The sequence below is a fragment of the Agelaius tricolor genome, unplaced genomic scaffold (assembly GCF_023055355.1).
Source record: "Agelaius tricolor isolate 1412-34295 unplaced genomic scaffold, bAgeTri1.0.p SCAF_28, whole genome shotgun sequence".
NCBI classification, from domain to species: Eukaryota; Metazoa; Chordata; class Aves; order Passeriformes; family Icteridae; genus Agelaius; species Agelaius tricolor.
The window spans coordinates 7,231,527-7,252,435 of record NW_027269288.1 but is presented as its reverse complement, the minus strand read 5'-3'; the positions used below and the strand labels follow the sequence as shown (position 1 = coordinate 7,252,435).

The 20,909-nt window shown below is 46.9% G+C and overlaps 1 protein-coding gene and 1 long non-coding RNA gene across 3 annotated transcripts; one reads left to right on the top strand and one right to left on the bottom strand.

Moving 5' to 3' along the window:
• Positions 1-107: 107 nt before the first annotated feature.
• On the top strand, positions 108-19,554 carry LOC139600587 (uncharacterized). 2 transcript variants are annotated; one of them, XR_011682607.1, is made up of 3 exons: positions 108-633; positions 1,176-1,269; positions 19,431-19,554. It is a non-coding gene; the product is annotated as an uncharacterized lncRNA (long non-coding RNA). The 2 variants fall into 2 exon arrangements; XR_011682606.1 differs by lacking the exon at positions 19,431-19,554 and adding an exon at positions 3,599-6,498.
• TMEM52 (transmembrane protein 52) lies at positions 14,596-19,851 on the bottom strand. The gene is made up of 4 exons (XM_071448882.1): positions 19,403-19,851; positions 18,611-18,655; positions 17,225-17,394; positions 14,596-16,594 (listed from the first exon to the last, which is right to left on the bottom strand). Exons 1-4 carry the CDS (start codon positions 19,849-19,851, stop codon positions 16,284-16,286), a joined length of 975 nt encoding a protein of 324 aa, XP_071304983.1. The 3' UTR covers positions 14,596-16,283.
• Between the last annotated feature and the right edge of the window lie 1,058 nt (positions 19,852-20,909).

Below are 20,909 nucleotides of genomic sequence, written 5' to 3'. Positions count from 1 at the left end.
CCTCCTTCCCCTCCTCCCTCCGCCCCGCCCGTGCTGCCCGCCCGGGAAACCCCGGCTCGGCTCCCACCCCGCCCCGGCCCGCCGCCCCGCGCGGCCCCGCCGCTCCCCGCCGACCCTCACCGGAGGCTCCGCCGCCCCGGCCGCCGCGAGCCTCACCGGAGGCTCCGCCGCCTCCACCGGGCACCCGCCCAGCGCGGCCGGGAGGGAGGGCGGGCGGTGCGCGCGACCGGGAGGCTCGCGGTGCGCGCTCCCGCGCGGGCAACGCCCTTCGGCCCCTTACGCTGGCGGCGGCCGCGCGCTTCCCGCCTCCCGCCCGCGCTCCCGCGCGCTCCCTCCCCTCAGCGAACAAAGGGCGAGGGCGGGCGGGGAGATCGCAGCCGCCCCGCCGGCCCTGCAGGCCGAAAACAAGTCTGAAAGAGCCGCATGGGAACAAAAAGGCACGAAACTGAAGCCACAAATGGTGTTTAAGCTCAGGGCTGGGAGAGGCAGAGGCTCCACACCGCGTTAAATGGGAGTGCTCCGGGCTGCCGAGCGGGAAAGGCCACAGGCCTTAAAACGCTGCTCACAAGAGGCTGGCAAGCGATAAAAATCTTCATATCATCGTGTGAGGAGAGACTGCGGGAGCTGGGCCTGGTTAGTCTGGGAAGACTGAGGAGGGATCTCGTTAATGAATAAAAATATCTCCGAGGGGTGTCAGGGGATGGTGCTAGGCTCTTCAGCGGTGCCCAGCCACAGGACGGGGAGCAATGGCTGCGAACGAAACCAGAAGTTCCTCCTCGGCATGAGGAAGAACCTCTTTCCATGAGGGTGGCAGGGAGCAGCTGTGTGCGGGGTGTCCCTTTCTGGAGCCATCCCAAACATATCTTGACACTATTCCTATTTCTGCTCCAGGTGACCCTGCCTTGGCCGGGGTGATCTCCAGAGAGCCCTTCCAGCCCTCACAAATCTGTGATTCAGTGATCTTTCCCTCAGGAACTCGACAAACAGCAATTCTGTAGCTTAGAACTTTTATTTTTTTCCAGCTTTGGTTATAAAGGTACTCACACAGCCAAAGTTTCCAGAGCATTCTTTTCATGCTCTCACAGCATCCATCACTGATCTGGAAGGGTTTGCATGAAAGAGAAAGTAAGAAAAAAAAATAAGGAAGCATAAAATTTGCAATTTCTGTCTTGCAGATGGGACCTCACATAAACCAGGCAGGAGACATGTCACCAAAATGGAATAATTTCCCACCAGAACTGATACTGAAACCCTAATTAATATTGAGAAGTAAGTAGAGATACACGATTGTGTCACTTTTCCTCCTCTATCACAGGTCTAAATCTGGGGGTTTTCCCAAATATTTGTTTATACCTTGCTAAAAGGTGAGGTTACTTGGCAACCAAAACAGGTTTATAGTAAAAGTAAAACAACCCACAGCATTATAGCCAATTTTCAATTAAAACCTATCCAGCACGAATACACTGTAAGAAAATAAACAAAAGACCCCACAACACACAAAACCCCCACAAACACAACAAAAAACAACCAAAAAAAGGTTAATGAGGCCAATATTCCTTCTGCAAACTCTTCCCCCAGTAGATTCTTGCTTCCCTACAATTTAAACCAGTGTTCCTTCTGTCATGCCTTCTGAAGAGAGGTGTGGTTACCTTTCATTAGTGAAAGAAAGAGCAGGTTTGCCATTTAAACTGTAGGAAAGTGGATTGGCTATTCTTCAGGTTGTCTGTTATGAAAAACTATTAGATCCTGGTGTGGTTAAGCCTTTGATTTATAATGATCAAATGTTTGTTTTTAAATAACTTTTATGATGCATTAACACTTTAATTCATCACCTTGTGATTTACAAATAACAAAATAAGAAATTTACTGAAATTAAAATAAATTATTCTCGAATTACTGTCCCCAATTGCTAATATTCTTTCCAGTAGCCATGGGGAAATTTCTGTTCCACCCCTGAAATGTGGACAGGAATGTGAAAATCTGTGGAACCACATTGGGTGCAGATGGGGATGTCAGTGTTCCTGAGGCTAGAGATTCATCCAGCATCCCCATCTGGAAAATACTGATTTAATCTGAGTGCTTAAGAAACACCACAAGTTTATTAGATATTTGCAAAGTTGCAAACAGATTTCAAAAGCAGTTAAACACAATATTTTAGTCATTAAATGTAAGTGAGATTTATAGTAGGCAAGTTGCATGTTGCTTTTTAAATTTTTTTTAGTTAGAGATTGCTTTTAGGCTTAGCAGAGATTAAAACATCCTTATGGAAATATTCCATTTATGTGGAAAAGAATGACCACTTAGTACATTAGGCAAAAAAAAAGTACCGTACATAAAAGGTTAAAAAAAAGTCTTTGTTTTACAAAGGAAAAATTCTCAATCTTAGGAGATTTTGTGGAAAATTTTCAGCTAGCACTGGATCATACAGAAAAAAATCTGTGTAATGGACAAAAATAACATTCTGAGATTGATAGCAAATAGTAAATCACATTCTGCTTCTTTGAGAAAATAGCTGGATTGAGATTTTGTTATTGGACTAGAACAGTTGCACTGTGAATTAATTATGTCATAAATTACATAATTACAACTGATACCATTTTAAACCAATGCATGCTTTTTTCCCAAAGCACCTTCTTATCATGCAGATTCTGCTTTTCCTCCTTTGATTTCTCTTACATGCTTTTACCAGTGGTGCAATTCTAAGAACTGAACATGGTTTGGATTTTTTTAAATAAAATACACATTCAGATCTTACCCCCTCCTAAGAAGCTCTGTTTTGTTTCCAGCATTCTAATTTTTAAAGCCTGGAGGTTTTATAATCTGAGGAATCCCTCATTGCTGTGTGCAACAAGGTGATTTATGCTGTCCTTACATGATCCTGTGCTGGAAGCTGCTGCACAGGTATTCTCTCTATTTTTTAAAATTTATTTTTTATTTTTAATCCTAATTTTTTGCAGAGATCCATGAACTGCCATAGTTTGCACTGCTCAGTGGATGAATGTGCAAATCACCAGAATTAAGTGGATTTACCAGATACAAGTTTATCTCTTTCTATACACTGCAAAAATATTGTTTAAAACTCAAAATTTCACTGAAAACATCTGTGAGTACTTGAAGATCTGGGATGGATAATTAATAAAACAAATGTTAATGGTTTTGATTAGTGCACTTGGAAGTGCCAGTTGTGGTCCTGGGTTAGAGCTACAGAAATCCCCTCAGTGGAAAGGTTGCTCCACACTTCTCCATTGCAAAATGTCTGGCACCTTTTTCTCAATCAGCTGCCATTAACCCCTTTGTAGGGAGCATCCTGAGTTGGGTGAAGCTTTGGGCAGTTTCACTGCTTAAAGTAATTAATTTTTGCATACAAATACCATGGTTATAATCGAAATTTACCTGTTGTTATTGTATGATTGTTATGGTAAATCAAGGTGCCCCTAGGCTCTGACAGAATAACTCTCACCAAACAGGGATAAATGATGCTTTCTACAACAAGGTGAAAAATCAGCACTTCTCAAAGCTGCAAAGCTCCTCAGGTGGTGTAAGATTATTGTTGAAGTAATAAATAATTGTGATTTGCCTCCTTTTTGTGTTACCTCAGGTAAGTGTTGTGAATAGCCTGGCTCAGAACTCCACCCCTGTTCCAGAACCACAGCATTGCCCATCCCAGAGCACCTGGGCTGCCTTGGGATGCTCTGGGGGCTGCAGGGTGCATTCTGGGAGCCCTGCAGGGAGCCAAGGGGACACTCCCGTGACTCTGAACTGCTTTGAAGTTCTCCATTTGCTCCCTAAAGAAAAGCAGAACTCTCATTTCTCCTGACATTGCACCAAACTTAAAGGAAGCTTATACAATGTCTGAACTTCTGCTGTGCTTCAGCCCTGAGTCTATTCAAAACTCCTGGGTTTTACTATTGTTTTATTTTTTAAAACCTAATTCAGAGCACTTCCAACCTGCTGTTATTTGCCACTTCTTTAACAATTGGATGACAATCATCACTGCTACCTTCTGAGGAAGGACCCAGGTAGCAGAATATCAAGATCATTCATTAGAGAAAATAAATAAGTAAAAGCAAACTGAATAGAAATCCTCAGTGGGGCCAGGCAGAGCAAAAAGTAGGAGTAGCTCAGTCTCCTTAGTTACATTCTGCATTCTCACAGTTTCTTTCAGTTTCCCTATTATTATGGAACAAAAGAGTTATTTTAAACACTTCTGAGAACATGGCATAAAATTAGCAAAAGTGTGTTAGTCTGCAGAGAATATAATTGACAAGGATTTAAGGTAAGGAGAGCTGGTTCTGAGGGTCTTTGTGTCAAACAGCACAGTCCATCCACTGAGTTTACAACTGATACAGCCAAGGAATTCCTGGATTCCACTTTTGGTGAGGGGCAGGATGGGATATGTGTGAGATGGGTCAGGGAGAGTTAATTCAGAATTTCTGAGAGACTTTGGAAGTCACTTCAAAATCCTCTGGAAAAATCCATTGCTGTGGAAGGGAAGTAGCAGAGCTGTGAAAAGCCAGGGCTTTCCTGGGTGTGTTCCTGGCAGTGTTTTAATCATGGCTCTTACAAGATTGTCTGGGAATATTTTGTCCTCAGCAGAGGCAGAATTGGAGCAGGACACACTGGGCTCCATGTCCTTAAGAAGGCATTAGCTCCAGTCCTGTTTTCTCACAAATTCTAATCTGCTTTTCTCACAAATTATGGCTGGAGGTGCTTTCATTTCCAGGGAAAACCTTGCTCCTGTTCCTTTGCCACAGGTACCTCTCACTTCAAAAACAATACAAATTTAATCCTAGTTCCTGTGTTTGGCAGAACTTGTAGCATTTTCCAAAGCCACAGAAATACAAATATTGTTGTCTTAGACTTAGGAAGCTGATGCAGAGTGATGTGAAATTCTTCAGCCACCAACACCCAGCACTTGATGGACAGAAGGGAGAGGAAATGTTGGGGTTGCTTGAACCTGGATCTCCTGTTCCTCACAGTCAGCACCTGGTTTTATACTGTGACACAATCCTACAGTGACTCAAATACAGAATTTTATAATCTAATAATCTATCTAATTTATAATCTTGTAATTTTATAATCTATTTAATGTAGATACTTGTTCAACAAAACCCAAAACTCCTCTGCTGGGAGTGCTCTATTCTGAACTTTTTTTTCATCTTCCAACTTAGAAGCATAAACAGGTGTCTCAAGCTTGGTCTGAGCATGGTATACACTTACCAAACACCAATTCTCCTTTTTTTTCATTCTATTTAAACAAATCCATCTTGAGAAAGACAAAAGAATAGCTTTGATTGTATTTTCCCTAGAATCAGAAATGTATCAGAGCTCTTTGCCATGGGCTGGGGATATTCTGCTTTTCCTTTGTACTCAGGTATTTATTTTGAGTTTCCATTTTTGCTGTACCTTTAAACTTGCAAGCTGTAGCTTGGCTTTTAAAAGTCCTTTGTTGCTCTTGGAAAATAATATAAAAGCAACAAAGGGAATGGTTATAATCATCTTAGAAATGAGATTGTGCACTGTGTGTTTACACACATCCATAAACACACCCAATAATTGCACACATGCAGGCCTTCCTTTAAGTAGGGAACACTTGGGCTGCACGAAGGCTGATCAAGCAGTTTGAGTAAAAGCTTAAAGCCTCACATTTCTCCATTTAAATCCTCACATTTCTCCATTTAAATCCTCACATTTCTCCATTTAAATCCTCACATTTCTCCATTTAAATCCTCATATTTCCCCATTTAAAGCCTCATATTTCCCCATTTAAAGGGACTTTCCTCAAGGGCTTCATTGAGCAGCAAACAGAAAAACAACTGGGACCCAGGAGATGCTGAGAGTTTAGAATCCACATTGAGAACTCAGCCTGGCTGCTGAACTTTCCATGGTGCCAGGCACACCAGGCCTGTGTGAAGTTTGAAATACCCTCAGAGACAAGAAGGATTTGCTCACCTTGTGTGTGTCAGATTCCCTGGGGCTTCCATGCCTCCCTCCAGCCTTGGAGGAGCAGTGTGGGCAAGGGGCCCAGCTCTGTGTCCTGAGGGAGCTGCTGCCAGCCAGGTCTGCTCTCCCCAAGGGCCTCAGCTGCAGCTGAAGGAGAACTTCAGGGCTCCTGCAAGATTCCAGAATCCAGAAAACAAAAATGCAGCTGTAAAACAAAAATATTCATGGTCAGGGGACTTGACCACTGTCCTTGGAGAATCCCTGGGAAGTCAATTGGAAAGTTCAGTAGGCATTAATTGAATTGGAATAGGGAATAAAATGAGTAGGTTCAGTGATGGTTACATCCCATAATCCAAAAAAAAAGTATTTATTTGGGAAAATGTATTTGGGAAAAAAGTAAAACACAGTTCAGTTGCTGCTCAGAATGAAAGAACTTAAAGCCAAATTCTGCTCATGTCCTTTGAGTGAGAGTCTGGGCTGGATTCTAAATGTACAAAAAAGAGAATTTTCCTGTGACCTGGGGGATCTGTTCCAGTAAATATCTCAAATCTCAAAGCATTTGTCAGCAATTCTGTGAAAGCCTTCCTTGGGAGAACCTGTTACAGAGAATGTGCTTATAAAATTCATTTTTCCAAGCAGCAAAACAAAACTTTATATAAAGTGTGACATCTCTGTAGCCACTGCTCAAGAGAACTGACAAAGTACAAGCAGCCAACACAGTTGGATTTTCAGAGGCTGAATGAATGGATGTTTTAGTAAATAAACAGCACATGAAATTTCGTTTTTATACAAAGACAATTACATATAGTGGAAAAAATAAGCCCCTCTACATGTATAGTTTTGCTTAGTCAAGCCAAAATATTTACTGAAGAAATAATTTTGATGGGAAATATTTTTATAAACCTTAAAACACAAGCAAGTCTGGACTAAGAAGTTGCAAAGGGTCAAGAAATACATTAAAAAATAGATACTCAAAGTAACATAAACCACCTCCTTTCCCCAGTGATAACATTATCATGAACTAGGAAGAAAACCCATAAAACCCCAGTGTTCTCTAGAAACCTTTAACTTTTTACTCACTGAACAATCCAGTGTCAGACCTGAGCATCAAACCTGCTTGTAGGTGATTATTGTGTGTTGAGAGGTGATGCTTGATTAAAGACATTTTCACTCAAGAGCTGTCACAGCTGGAATTCAGCTCTTCCATTTCTGCTGCTGTTGTGCCAATCCCATAAAGCAGAAAGGTCATTGGGCTTTTGTGGTTTCTGCCACACTGCTGCCAGTAGGGATTTGCATCAGAATTTTTTTTAATTTTATTTTGTAAATTTTATATTTGCAGCAGAAAAATCTGGATTTTGGGTTAGGAGTCCTAGACTGCAAGTAATTTAAATTCCCCACTTACCTCTTGGGAACATCCTAGCAAAGATCCAGCATTGTCAGTGTACTGTCCAGCATTAACTGAAATAGGCAAAAAGACAATTTTGGGTAAATGGACTTACAGCAGGATTTCAAATCTCTTCTATTACTGGGTAGTACTGCAAAGAATAGTTTTGTTTCCTTTGAATTTAATATTTAAAAATAATGGAATGGTTTCAATTCTTCACATTTCCACCTTTTATTTATTTTTCCCCTATGGATTATGGTCTACCATCATAGCTTACCTACAAATAATTTAGTTTATAAGGGGTTCAGAAAGAACACCTTGGAGAAAAAACAAACCATGAAAAACAGTTCAGATCAGTACCACCTTCCAGTATTAGAAATATAATACCCAAATGTACTTCTTACTATTTAAAACATGTTTAGAGTTCCATTTATTTTTATGATCAGATGAGTCAATCTCCATTTTTTCTTCTCCCTATAGTTCCATATTGGGGTTTAAATCCTTGTAACAAATGCAATACGAATAAAGATGAATGACATTTTCAGTACTTTTAATAAAAGCTCTTTCCAGTGCCAAAATTAATGTTGGAGTCAAAGCTAAAGGCACTCTGTGGTTTCCTGATGTGCACCAGTCAGCAGAAATGCACCCGAGCCAGCGTCCCCCTTTGGCACTGGAGCTGATCTGTTCCTGTTTATTATTTATTATTTATTATTTATTATTTATTATTTATTATTTATTATTATCTCTCACTCTGAGCAGCTGATGGGACTGAAACCCAAGGACTCTTCTGTGTTCTTGGATGGAATAGCAGGTGAGGCGTGGGATGTAACCCCTTCCTGCCCAGTGCCCAGTGCCCAGTGCCATGGCACTGAGGTGACTCCTGTCTGTGATGGCACTGAGGTGACTGTCCTGTGTGTATGATGGCACTGAGGTGACTCCTGTCTGTGATGGCACTGAGGTGACTGTCCTGTGTCTGTGCTGGCACTGAGGTGACTGTCCTGTGTGTGTGATGGCACTGGGGTGACTCCTGTCTGTGATGGCACTGGGGTGACTGTCCTGTGTCTGTGCTGGCACTGAGGTGACTGTCCTGTGTGTGTGATGGCACTGAGGTGACTGTCCTGTCTGTGATGGCACTGAGGTGACTGTCCTGTCTGTGCTGGCACTGAGGTGACTGTCCTGTCTGTGATGGCACTGAGGTGACTGTCCTGTGTGTATGATGGCACTGAGGTGACTCCTGTCTGTGATGGCACTGAGGTGACTATCCTGTGTGTGATGGCACTGGGGTGACTGTCCTGTCTGTGATGGCACTGAGGTGACTGTCCTGTGTGTGTGATGGCACTGAGGTGACTGTCCTGTGTCTCTGATGGCACTGGGGTCACTGTCCTGTCTCTCTGATGGCACTGGGGTCACTGTCCTGTGTCTCTCATGGCTCTGTGTGCAGGTACCAAGCCCAGCTCAGCAGCTGAGGACATTTGGGGTTCGGTGTTGTCCCCCAGAGCCCCCCTGGGCTGTGCTGCCTCCCCTGACCCCTGGAGCTGCAGGTTTACCCTCAGACTCCAGCTCTGCTCTGCTGGGAGTTTGCACTGGCCAGGCCAGGGTGAGTTCCCCGCTGTTCTGCATCTGAGGAGGTGGAGGAAGGAAATCTGGAGAGGAAGCTGAACTGAACTTCCTGTGCCAGAGATTTTCTACTGGAGCCTTCCCTGAATTCGAGAATACGCAGCCACAGCTTTAGGTGTGGATCTCTAGAACTCAGACATGCAGATTTGAGGAGAGCCCTTTCTACACCCACACCTGTGCTTTGGGGCTCGTGTCATAAAGAACAATCTGACTGAGTTTTGGGCCTAGCAGTTGCCTCTTCCATCCCCCACCCCATCTCCAGATGGATGAGAAACTCCTTTTATTTTAGTTTCATTTCTCTGAATGCTTTCTCAGACTCGGAGGAGCCAGTTTGGGATCAGGATTAAGCACAGGTCCATGGGTAAGTGACTGCACAGAGTTACAAAGGGAAGAGGCACCAAGGAGCCAAAAGGAGCAGGGGGCAGGAAGAAGGGCTGTGTGTCACAGCCATCAGCTGATTAGACATGTGTACACACTTGCACTTTCATGATTTATAGTTGTAAATGGATGAAGAAGTGACCAAAGTAATTCCATAGATGCTCTAATTATCCTGATTTTGTTGTGCTAATTACATTAATGTGTGTTACCTGGGATCTTGAACATTGATTAAATCTTGGAGATTTTGGGGTGTAGGATTTGTACCTAGAATAGTGGGATATGTTGGGAAATGAAGAGGTAGGAATCAGTGAGAAACTTTGAATTTTCATTACAATTATTCTGGCACAGCACTGAGCAGTGGGTTTGCAGCATCTCTAGCTACAATTCCTTAAGATTTTTCATCAATAATCATTTTGATTAAAACCTGGGGGAGCAAGGCCAAGCTCTGATGAAACATGGTTTTGTTGTTGGTGGCAATGTGATAAACTAGAGAAAGGGAGGGAAATCTCTCTTCCTTCTCTGGCCTGGAAAAGCATTATTCCTTGTGTTCCTTTTTTAAATCCAGGCAATTTCCTGTGCTTCTGAAGCGTGGTCTCCCAGAGGAGGGGGATTTCTGTGGCACCTCCCACCCCAAAGCAGGAGGAAGGTCGTGTTCCTTTCCCCGTTCCAGCAGCTCAGGCACCTGTGATGAAACACTTGGTGCAGAGCAGAGAGGGGAGATTCACCTTGCTCTGGGTTCACCTTGGCTCTCCCTTCCCGTGGGGCCATGCTGGGGTGGCCTCTGTCACAGCTGTGGTGTCACAGCCTGGCTGTGGGAGGTGATGCCATGGCAGGGACAGCACCCATGGGGACTTCACGGTCTGCTTTCTGCAGCTCCTCCGTGCACAGGCAGAGAAATCCCTTAAACAGCACCCTGGGATCCAGGGGAAATTCCTGGGTGATTTGGACAAGCTGGAGAAAAGATGGAGTTAAATATTTGGATGATGAAGGCATCGAAGCTGACGTGTGAGGGGAGGATGAGCAAGCTGGGAGTCTTTGGCCTCAGGATGAGGTGATGCAGGAGGGATCAGTAAATGTGTATAAACACCTGGGGGAGAGGATGGAGAACACAGAGGCAGACTTTTCTCACTTGGCACCAGCTTGCACGGTAAGAAGCAATAGGAACAATCCCAAATACAGGAATTTCCACTCCAACAAGACAAAATTTCCTATTTTCACTATAAGAGGGGTCGGACAGTAGAACAGGCTGCCCAGAGGGGCAGTGAGTTCTGCATCCTTGGAGAATCCAGAGCCACAGTGGGCAGGGCCCAGGGAGCAGCAGGGCTGGACCAGGGGATGTCCAAAGGTCCCTTCCACCCTCTGGATCCTAGAATTGTTTACCCAGGGAAAACAGAGGCAGGGACATTGAAACCTATTGAGATGCCCAGGATATCTGTGGTGGAGCTGGAGTCTGTCCCACTCCAGGCTGTTTCTTGATTGAGAAATAACCCTGCTCATTATCACCGATTTTTTTCCTCATTATTACAGTGCAAAATAACCAAATATACTCTTTTTTATTTCCCAGATGGCCCAAGCCATTTCAATTTCCGTGTTTTACAGCAGGTACTGTGGGCCTTTTATCAAGAGGAGAAAGTCTATATGCGAAATAAGTAAGGAATAAAAACATCCCCCGTTTTTTTCCTCCCAACGACCGCAGTAAATGGAATCGCTGCTCTGTGCCTTGGCCTTGCAGCCTGCCCAGCCGACCTTCAGCGGGGCCGCTCCGGCTCACTTCCCCCATCTGCTGGGAGCCGGCAGCGCAGCCAAGGGCGGGGGAGACCTCTCCAGACACCCCCGAGTGCTTTGTGTTATTTTTGTGTTGTTTTTATGGCCGTCTGCTTTGCGGGCCAATCACAGCTCCATTGCCTCCAGGTGCCCTTTCGTGCGGGGCAGAGCCGCTTCTGCCCCCAGCACAGCGCCCGGCCTGGCGCAGCTCTCGGGGAGGGTTTTGGGCACAGAAACCTTTCCGGCCCCGGGGCGCTGAGCAAACCTTGCCCATCTCCCCCCTCATTGAAAATGTTGGGAGGAGGCGCCTCAAGCCCAGGGGCTGTTTCTAAACCTCACCCTTTGCCCCAGTTTCTTCTCCAGATTCACCCCTTAAGAGGGGGAGGGAGTGGGATTTGAGGATTTTTCCTGCTCTTCATGTCCCACACAAAGTTCATCATGCTCTGACTGTACCTGTATTTCACTGTGACAGCGCAGCCCACGCTCAGCGTATTCATCCTCCAATTCTGTGCAAGAAAAGGCAGAGCTGAGTCCCTGTTCTACAGACCAGTGTCAGGGGGGAAGTCTGTGGCAGAAGAGTCACCAAAGAGGGTTCCCAGGTCAGTGCTTGGACCTTGGGACTGCACTTCCTCACTTGTTGGAGGAAGTAGTTATGCCATAAACTCCTAGCATGGAGAGAAAAAAACAATGCACAAAGAAGATCTCAACATCAGGCTCTTCTCTTTTGTTTCGTTTTTGAGCTACTTGGGAAAGCAGGGGGGAAAAAGAGTAAAAATTAAGCACTTTAATACAGATTCAGGTTTGCAGATTCATTTCTAGGTTTGAAATAGAAATTGATTTTCTCCTTTCTCTGTGTGCCCAAGGTGAGCGTTGTTATTTAAAAAAAAAATTGAAATATATGTGGAAGTCTGCATTCTTTTCTACAGGCCCCTTTTTCCTTCCAGGAAGATAAAAAGAGCAGCTCTGGCATTTTATATTCTAAATTTTGACTGACCAGAACAAAATATTTTCCCAGCAATGTGGGTTTGCACCTAAACCTTTTTTGTGCATTGAGTTTGACCTTAGGATGTAGAATTTCATAAAACATTTATTGTCTTCTCCAGTTTTTAGAGCACAATTCCCCTGTGATACTTTTGTTTTCATCATCTGCTCTGAGAAGGATTCCAAGGCTTCTCTCACAGTTTGTATTTTAATTGTGGGTGAAGGAAAGAACCTCTGCTACTCGCAGCAAATTAGGCAGTGTCTCCCTAAGCAAAAGGAGTTCTAACAGGTAAAGAGGATCAGGATCAGAACCAGGAGGCAGCCAGGAGTGACCATGAGGAGTGGTTGTGGCAGAGATATTTTGTTCCATCAGTGAGCAGGTTTTGCAGTGTCCCACTCATCCATCCTGGCAGTGATCCCCTTCCCTCAGTGATCCTTTCCCTCAGTGATCCCTCAGTGATCCTTTCCCCTCAGTGATCCCCTTCCCTCAGTGATCCTCTTCCCTCAGTGATCCTTTCCCTCAGTGATCCTTTCCCCTCAGTGATCCTTTCCCCTCAGTGATCCTTTCCCTCAGTGATCCTCTTCCCTCAGTGATCCTTTCCCTCAGTGATCCCTCAGTGATCCCCTTCCCTCAGTGATCCTTTCCCCTCAGTGATCCTCTCCCCTCAGTGATCCTTTCCCCTCAGTGATCCTTTCCCCTCAGTGATCCTCTTCTCTCAGTGATCCTTTCCCTCAGTGATCCTCTTCCCTCAGTGATCCCCTTCCCTCAGTGATCCTTTTCCCCTCAGTCATCCCCTTCCCTCAGTCATCCCCTTCCCTCAAAAAACTGCAGCTGATAAAGACAAAATGAGGTAGAAAACAAAGCAACAAAACCTGAGCTGTTTGAGGCAGACAAAGGCAACTGCAAGGCAAACAAAGAAATGGTTTTTCCTCAATCCAGCCCCCACTGATGGCTCAGTCTGGATGCTGCAGGTTTACCACTAAATACTCTCCAAAGATTCTAATGCATCAATTATCAAAGCCAGTCTAGAGCTACCACTTTACTGATATTGTTAACGAGCTTGGCTATAAAGGGATTTGCAGCCTGAGTTTCATGACAGAGCCAAGGTATAATTTGCTCTGGGCTATAAAGCCCATGAATTATTGAGAAAATTTACTTCCATGGCTGCATTTTCTTTCTGAGCACAAGTGCTCGTGCTGAGTGCATTGTGAGAGCAGGGACAGTGATGGAGGCTCCAGCCTCAGCAGTCCATCTCCCCAGCACAGCCAGCAAAGAACAGCAGAAAACAACTGACAAAATGATCATTCTGAACAAATGAGAGAAGAAAAATTGCATGCTGAACAGTGCCAAGCTGAAATCACAATTAAAAATGCACTTTGGTAATTACAGAGAGGGGCTTTTCCCTTAGAGATGTCACAAAGCTTGTGTGGATATAATCAGACTTGAATAGATCCAGTGATGGTGACAAATCAGAATTCTGAGATCCTGCATCAGGCCAAGCCTTTCCCCTGCTGTGGGACCAACCTCCCCCCTTTTTAGGTGTTCTTTTTAGGATTGGTTTCTTCTGGAAGTGAAGCCTTGGAATCACAAATTCCCAATCCATGTCCTCCTTCCCCTCCTTCCACTCTGCACAGCCAACCAATAACTTCTGAATCCACTGACAATTTCAAGCAAAGTGATAGAGAATTGTAGCTTTCAAAAATGTGAAGTTCTACCTGTTCTGTGAAACAGAAGCTGTAGTGAGAGATCATCACAGATGGTGGCCAGAGATGAGGGATCTCTCCAAGCTTCCATTGCAGGGGGACTCCAGCATGGAGAAGGCCAGTCTCAAGAAAGACCTCAATAATTTCCTAACTATGAAGGTTACCCACAAACTGAGCTGCTTTTGTGTGCAGAGGGAAGTCTGTGTTCCTGAGGGCTGACTGGGGCATAGCTGCTGTTAACAATTTCTGAATTAATGAGCTACATTACAAGGCAACAGCCTGGGCAAAACACAAGATTTCCCCACCAGATTATGCCCTTATTCCTAGGAACCCACAGGCATTTGGGGTTTTGCATCTCCTGTGACCAACAGAACGGAGCTGGCAGTCCCGTGGCACCAGGGGCAGGCAGGGAATTGGAGCCTGGCGGTTCCCCTGCCCCGATCCCGTCCCCTGCAGGCACAGGAGCACCAGGGCAGGGCAGGGCAGGGAATTGGAGCCTGGCGGTTCCCCTGCCCCGATCCCGTCCCCTGCAGGCACAGGAGCAGGCAGGCACTGCCCTCTTGTGTCAGTCACGGTTCTCACTCGCCCGGTTTTGCATTCCCGGCGCTCAGCCATTTCCCTCCAGCACTAATTCCTTCTTCGGAGGGGCAGAGGCTTCGTTCTGAGTCCGATGGAAAAGTTTCAATAAATAAAAATACATCAGCTGCGTTTATGGCTTGGAGACATCCAGAGCTGGGCATACACTGCCCTTCCAGGCAGACACATCCAGAGTTAGCCTGGCTTATGCCCAGCCTCCATCTTGACACAGATAAGGAAAGCAGAGGAAAGAATAAAACAGCAGAAATATAATGAAGGATGACAGAGAGGAGACACAAGAGAAGCAGATTTGTTGCACCAGTCAGCCCTCATAGTAAGTTACAAGCAAGTTAAATATAGAACTGACCCTTCCCTGGGGAGCCAGACTCATGGACAGCTCACACATGACTCTGCAGCAGCATCTCGGGCCTGTGGCTGGCAGAGATCCTCATCTTTAAATCATTAGTGCTCATTTCCAGGGCCGTGCTTGCAGTAATGGTTGTCAGAGAACAACAGTCTTGTAAAAGCTGTGCAGGCTTTTGTGCCCAGCACTTCTACTGCCTGTTAATGACAGACACCAAATTTATGTTACATTCAGTAACAGCAGCGAGTGCTCAGGCTTTGCTTGCTGCTCTTACCCAGAGCAATGAGCCACCCTGGCAATTGCTCATGTTCCTAAAGCAGCCAGATTAGCACCTTGCTGAAGTGGATTCAAAGAAAATCACTGCTCAGGAGTGGACAAAATTTGGACCATTTGGAATATGGCAGAGCAAGGGAAAAAGCTGGCATTAAAACCCTGCCTCTGGAGCCCATATTTTTGTCTGGGCTGCTACTGCTGTAATCAGCTCCAAGCTCCCAGTTCTAAAATGATGCCCAGCAGTTATCCCTCTATCAGTACTTCACAAAGAACCATCCCTAAGAGCATTTTCTTTGAACTTTTGCCCAGCCTGTCCTGTGGGATTTGTATCTCTGACTTACTCTGGATGGCTCAGCACAGGCATGTTTTGTGTCACCTGCTCATTCCTGAGCTCGTCCATGTGCTGAACTGGTAAAAGCTGCCAGGAACCTGGGATTTCTCTTTCCTGTGCTGCCTGAGACTCTGACACCTGAGCAGATAACAAAATATAAATGTACCTTTGAAACATTTGATGAATATTTGAAACACATCAATAATACTGAACCATGTGTGCAGGTGTCTCTTTGGAATTAATGTGGAAAAATTAAATAGCAAAGGGAACCACCCACAAGGCAACACATCTTGAGAATAGAAATGGAAAGATTTATAGAACCTCAAAACCAATCCCTTGGGGTCCCGTGACCACCAGCAGCACAGGAGTGTCTGTGTCTCATGTGCCTCATTCCCTTTGTGCAGCTGGGAACCAACACAAAGCTCTTCCCTCCATGTTCTCCTGTCCTGGCATCTTCCTGCTCCTGGAGGAACATGGGCAGCACTTTGTCCTCAGCAGCTTCCTGGGCACTTGGTGTTCTCAAAGGAAGAGAAACCACAGAGGCTGTTCAGTGTCACTTGCTGGGATTCCCCCTTCCACTCCAGCTTGGGAAACTTCTGTTCTAGTACAGCAGCTTCCTGTCTCTGCTGTTCTGAGTGCGTATTCCCAAGCTGGCAAAACTCTCCTAACCTTTTTTATTGCTGGACACAAGGAACAATTTTTTTATCAGAAGATGAACAAGCATTCATGTCCCACTTTTACAGGCATTTTTAAACTGATGCCCTTTTACCTCATTTCATATCCTTGAAGAAGCTTCACCAGGGGATTACAGCAGTCACAGAAAACATTTCTTCTGACAGATCATTACAAGGGCATGAGAAGAAATATCTTTCCATCATAACCTACTTAGAAACCCAAACTCTTCATGTCTTCTTTAACTCTTACAGTCCTTCCCTTACTTTTCTCAGTTCACTTCCCATCTGTGGGAGTCACACCTCTGGCTGTTCTTTTGTGGCATCTTCTGAACCTTCTGAATTTGCCTGTGTTGCTGGATCTCTGCTGATTGTGTCAGGTGGGGACTGGCTGGGATTCAGCCCACGTGGTGTCACCTGTTCAGGGATGTCATCAAGTTTCTGGTTTGTCCGTGCCACTTGCTTTCCCATTTGAACAGCTTCATCATAGGAAGGTGGCAGGTCCATGGCATAGAGGCTGTAAGCTGGAGGGGACACAGTGTTCTTATCCATATCCACAAATACCAAGGGAATCTGGACACTTGGAGGGTACTGCCATGAGCTGTATGCTGGGAAGAAAAAGAATTAAAAATAAAAATTAAACACCTGCATGGGACACTGATATATAAAGGGCTAATTCTGCTTTTTACCAGGAAATTACAGACTTTTGTGTATTCAGAATGAATGCACTGTATACTGAAGCTGTCCATAGGGTCACTCCTGGTCTTCAGTGTCACACTGTCACCCTGATCCCCCCCTTCACCTCTTGTGCCCACCCTGTGGGGCTGGAATTTGTTCTGGGAGCTCACTGGGAATTGCTGTTCCTGCAGGGCTGGACACAGCTCCAGGCACAGGCTGAGGAGCTGAGGAGCACAGGCTGAGGAGCTCAGGGTGAGGAGCACGGGGTGAGGAGCACGGGCTGAGGAGCTCGGGGTGAGGAGCACGGGCTGAGGAGCTCGGGCTGAGGAGCTCGGGCTGAGGAGCTCGGGCTGAGGAGCTCGGGGTGAGGAGCTTGGGCTGAGGAGCTCAGGGTGAGGAGCTCGGGCTGAGGAGCTCAGGGTGAGGAGCACAGGGTGAGGAGCACAGGGTGAGGAGCATGGGCTGAGGAGCTCGGGCTGAGGAACTCGGGCTGAGGAACTGAGGAGCTCAGGGTGAGGAGCACGGGCTGAGGAGCTCGGGGTGACTGCCAGGATACTCACAGGTCACTGTGCTGTGGGCAGTGCTGTCACTGTCAATGCCAATCACTGTCAGGTCACAGGGGTGCCGGGGGAAGGGCTCCACTGGGAGCCTTTTCTTCCTGCAGCAGAACTTGACACAGCTCACTGAGACCCCACAGAGCAGGAGCAGGGACACCAGCAGCAAGATCAGCCTGAAAGAGGGAGGGGGAACAGCTCCAGTGCACTGCTTGTGTTTTACTGCTTCTAAACCACAATATCAGTTCACCCCAAATGGTCAGAGAGCAGGCCAAGCCTCCTTGCTTCACTTGTGAATGGGGCTGGATCCTGGGTTAGAAACTTGGATTACAAACACTCAGTCATGAGTTGAAGAATTACTGCCCAGCAGTACAGCCCCTTCTGGCTCACAGGTGCTGAAACATTTCACTATTTTGGGTTATTTTCAACTTCTGTGCAGGGAGAAGGGCTCTGCTTTCCACAGCAAGAGAGGGTTTGTACTTGGAGGGAAGTACAAACACAAACTTTCACAAGTCTAGGGCCTCTCTTTATAAACCAGCATGGAAATTATATTAAATTATATTTATGCCTTGAAAACACAATTCTATCTCTAGCTATTGCTTAAGGAAGTTTATCATTTAACAATTTACAATGTACTTAGACTGATATACCTGTGTTTCAGGTTCTCCTCTCCACTAAAACTCCACCTTCCCACCTCTCAGATTCTCAATCCAACTCCCTCTTTTCCTGGAGGCTTTTAGAAGCCTTCTCAATCTATTTTTGGTAACTGTGTCTTTTTAAACAGCTCTGTGTATCAACCAAAACTGCTTCAGGCTGAAGGAGGTGAAGTAATCCCACACAACTCCCTCTGTGTGCTCAAAGCCAATGCATGGACAGAATGCCAACCATGGAAACAGTGTCAGGGCACCTGTACCAGGTGTGAGGGAGGAGATGAATCCTGTTGGGAATCCCCCCTCCGGTCCCAGTTTGCCCCTCCCAGCAGGCTGTGCTCACTCTGTGCCCAGCAGAGGGGACAGTCCCTGTCCCTTGTCCCTGTCCCATAGAAGGGAGTGAGCCCTGGATGGGGCAGGGCCAGGGCCCAGCAAATCCCTGCTGAGGCTGCCCTGTGGGAAGAGCCAATGGCCAGCAAGGCTCTGGCTGTTTAGGAAAACCAAACAAGCCCTGGAGTTCAACTCCAGAGCACTCAGAAGGGAAAGATGACACAGCCCTCAGTGAATGCTGGTCCCCACCTGACACCCAATCTCCCCTGGCCTCATCCAGTCCACTCCTCTGGAAACAGAGAAACCCTTCCCTGATCCTGCCTGGGAGAAGCCTTTGCACTGCCCTGCTCCAAGTGCTGCTCATAAAAACCTCCAAATGGTTCTGGGTTAGGAAGATTGAAAGCCAACTTACCAGACATACCACAGACTTGTCCAATCAGACATGTTCTGAGGGCATCTGTGAAGGAAGGCAGATGATTCACTGATTTAAACAGTGCAGGTATGACAGGGAATGCACTTCCCTGGGGTGGGAAAGGGAAAGCATTCAGTGAGAGTATGGAGCAAAACCACCTTAGATTGTTCTTCATGGTTGTACCATTACTCCAGATGAGGACATGCAAACAATCCCACTGTAAAAGTTGCTTCTGAGTCAATAAATCTTTTTATTGAGTGGTGCTTTACTCTTGCTTGGGAGAGAGAATGACTTGTGCAGGATTCCCAAAAAGCCAAATCAGTGTTATTTAAAGGTAACTGAGATGAGGTGCCTCATACCAGGGGCCTGTCTGAAATGCTGGTCTGGACAAGTGTCCCCCAGATATTTTAAAGTTACTTTTTCCATAGCTCCAGTGCAGGCAGAAATTGCTTTTTTCAGCTCTGGTGCAGCACAAAGGAGGAGAACAGCTCCTGTGCCATTTCAGCAGGGTTGTGTGTGCTGAACCTCCTGCAATGGATTTGTGTGACAGAACGGTGGCTCTGACCACAGCACAGCCTCTGCAAACTGCAAACCAGGGACACCTGGGAGTCGTCTTGGGAGAACCGTTCAGTCCACAGAGCAAGGGCAGCCAAGTGAATTTAAAAGTCGCTGACTGTCTTAGAGATCAAAAAAGAAGCTGTAAGGGATGGCCATGAGCAAGTCACCGTTCTGGTGTGGGAATGTCACTTGGTCACGGTGGGAAAGGCTCGGGAACAGGCAGCGGTTACTCACCGGGCAGAGCTGTCACGCTTGTTCCCAGAGCAGAGCGATGCCCGGGAAGGCAGAGCCCGCGGTGGATCAGCAGGTGCCGGAGGAGAAGGGCCCGTCCCTGCTGCCTGTGCCGGAGGAGAAGGGCCCGTCCCTGCTGCAGGTGCCGGAGGAGAAGGGCCCGTCCCTGCTGCCTGTGCCCGAGGCTCCCGAGGCGAGCGAGCGTCCGTGAGCCCCGGGAGCCGCTTCAAGGACACGCGGCCGGCGCTGAAAGGGGACACCGAGCCCTGGGGCCGGCCCGTGCTGGGCAGCGCAATAAATAAACCGGCATCAGCCCGGGGGGGCAGAGCCGGGCGGGCAGAGCTGAGCAGCCCCGGGCAGCCCCGGGCAGCACCGCCCCGCCCGCGGGAGGGGTCGGGGCCGGGCGGGGCAGAGCGGCCCGGATACCCCGGAGTGCCCCTGGCCCTGTCCATGTCCCTGCCCCTATTCCTGCCCCTGTCCCCCCCCTATCCCTACCTCTGCCCCTGTCCCTGTCCCATCCCCTGTCCCGGTCCCTGTCCCTGCCCAGCCCGGGATGGCAGGGCGGGGGTACAGGGGACAGAGCTCCGCTTGCAGAGCTTTCCCCGGAGCGCTTCAGGGCTGCACCAGATGCTCTCACCAGACCAGAACCCATCATGTGTGCGGCCCCTAGACACACCCTGAGCCTCTGCTGCGTCAGAGGGACTTGAAGGAGAAATAAAAGAATGAGAAACCTGGTATGAAATATATGAGTCAGAAACAAATGTTTAGAAGAGCAGATAATTTCCCCTTCTAAAGCCAGCCTTGTTAAAGCAGATGAAACACGACTGAAAAGGTACTGACGGCCCTTCAGGATTGCTGTGCTCCAGGCTATTTAACTGTGTCCCACGTTTCAAATGTAGAAATTCCTTATCTCCACCCATGAGCCTTTGTTGAGTTCTCCTCCCTGTCCAGCTGAGGAGGGCAGCAATGGAGTGGCTTTGGTGGCACCTGGGGTCCTGTCAGGGCCAGCCCAGCACAATCCATGGGGAGCCCAATGCACACAATGCCTGGGAAGCACCAGGTGATGTTCCCTACTTTGGATTCCTAGAACTGAAGGCCGGTGGTTCCAGGCTCAGCAATGGCATGTGACAAAGTGACTGCAGTGTTTTCCTCCAGCACTGCTCAGGGTCATGGGGCCATTGCTCATTTAGGGAAACCTGCGCTCATACGTGTGAGGAAATAGCTGAAGTCACTTCTGGAGAAGCAGGACATGAATTAATAAATGTGTGTGACACCAGTGCTTGCTCTCTCACTCTGCTTTACAAATGAGCTGGGTTTGCCCTGAAGGATTATTAAGATCATACGTGGGGGTGTGAATTGCTCATTAAACCAGAACTGCATCAGTGCCATGAAGTTCATGTTCACTTTTAGATCCAAATCTGAAAGCACGAGTTTGTATCCAGGAACCCAAGAGTGGTCACAGTTGCAAAACTCAGTTTGAAAGCAGAATGGTCACAAGTGCAGTTAGAAG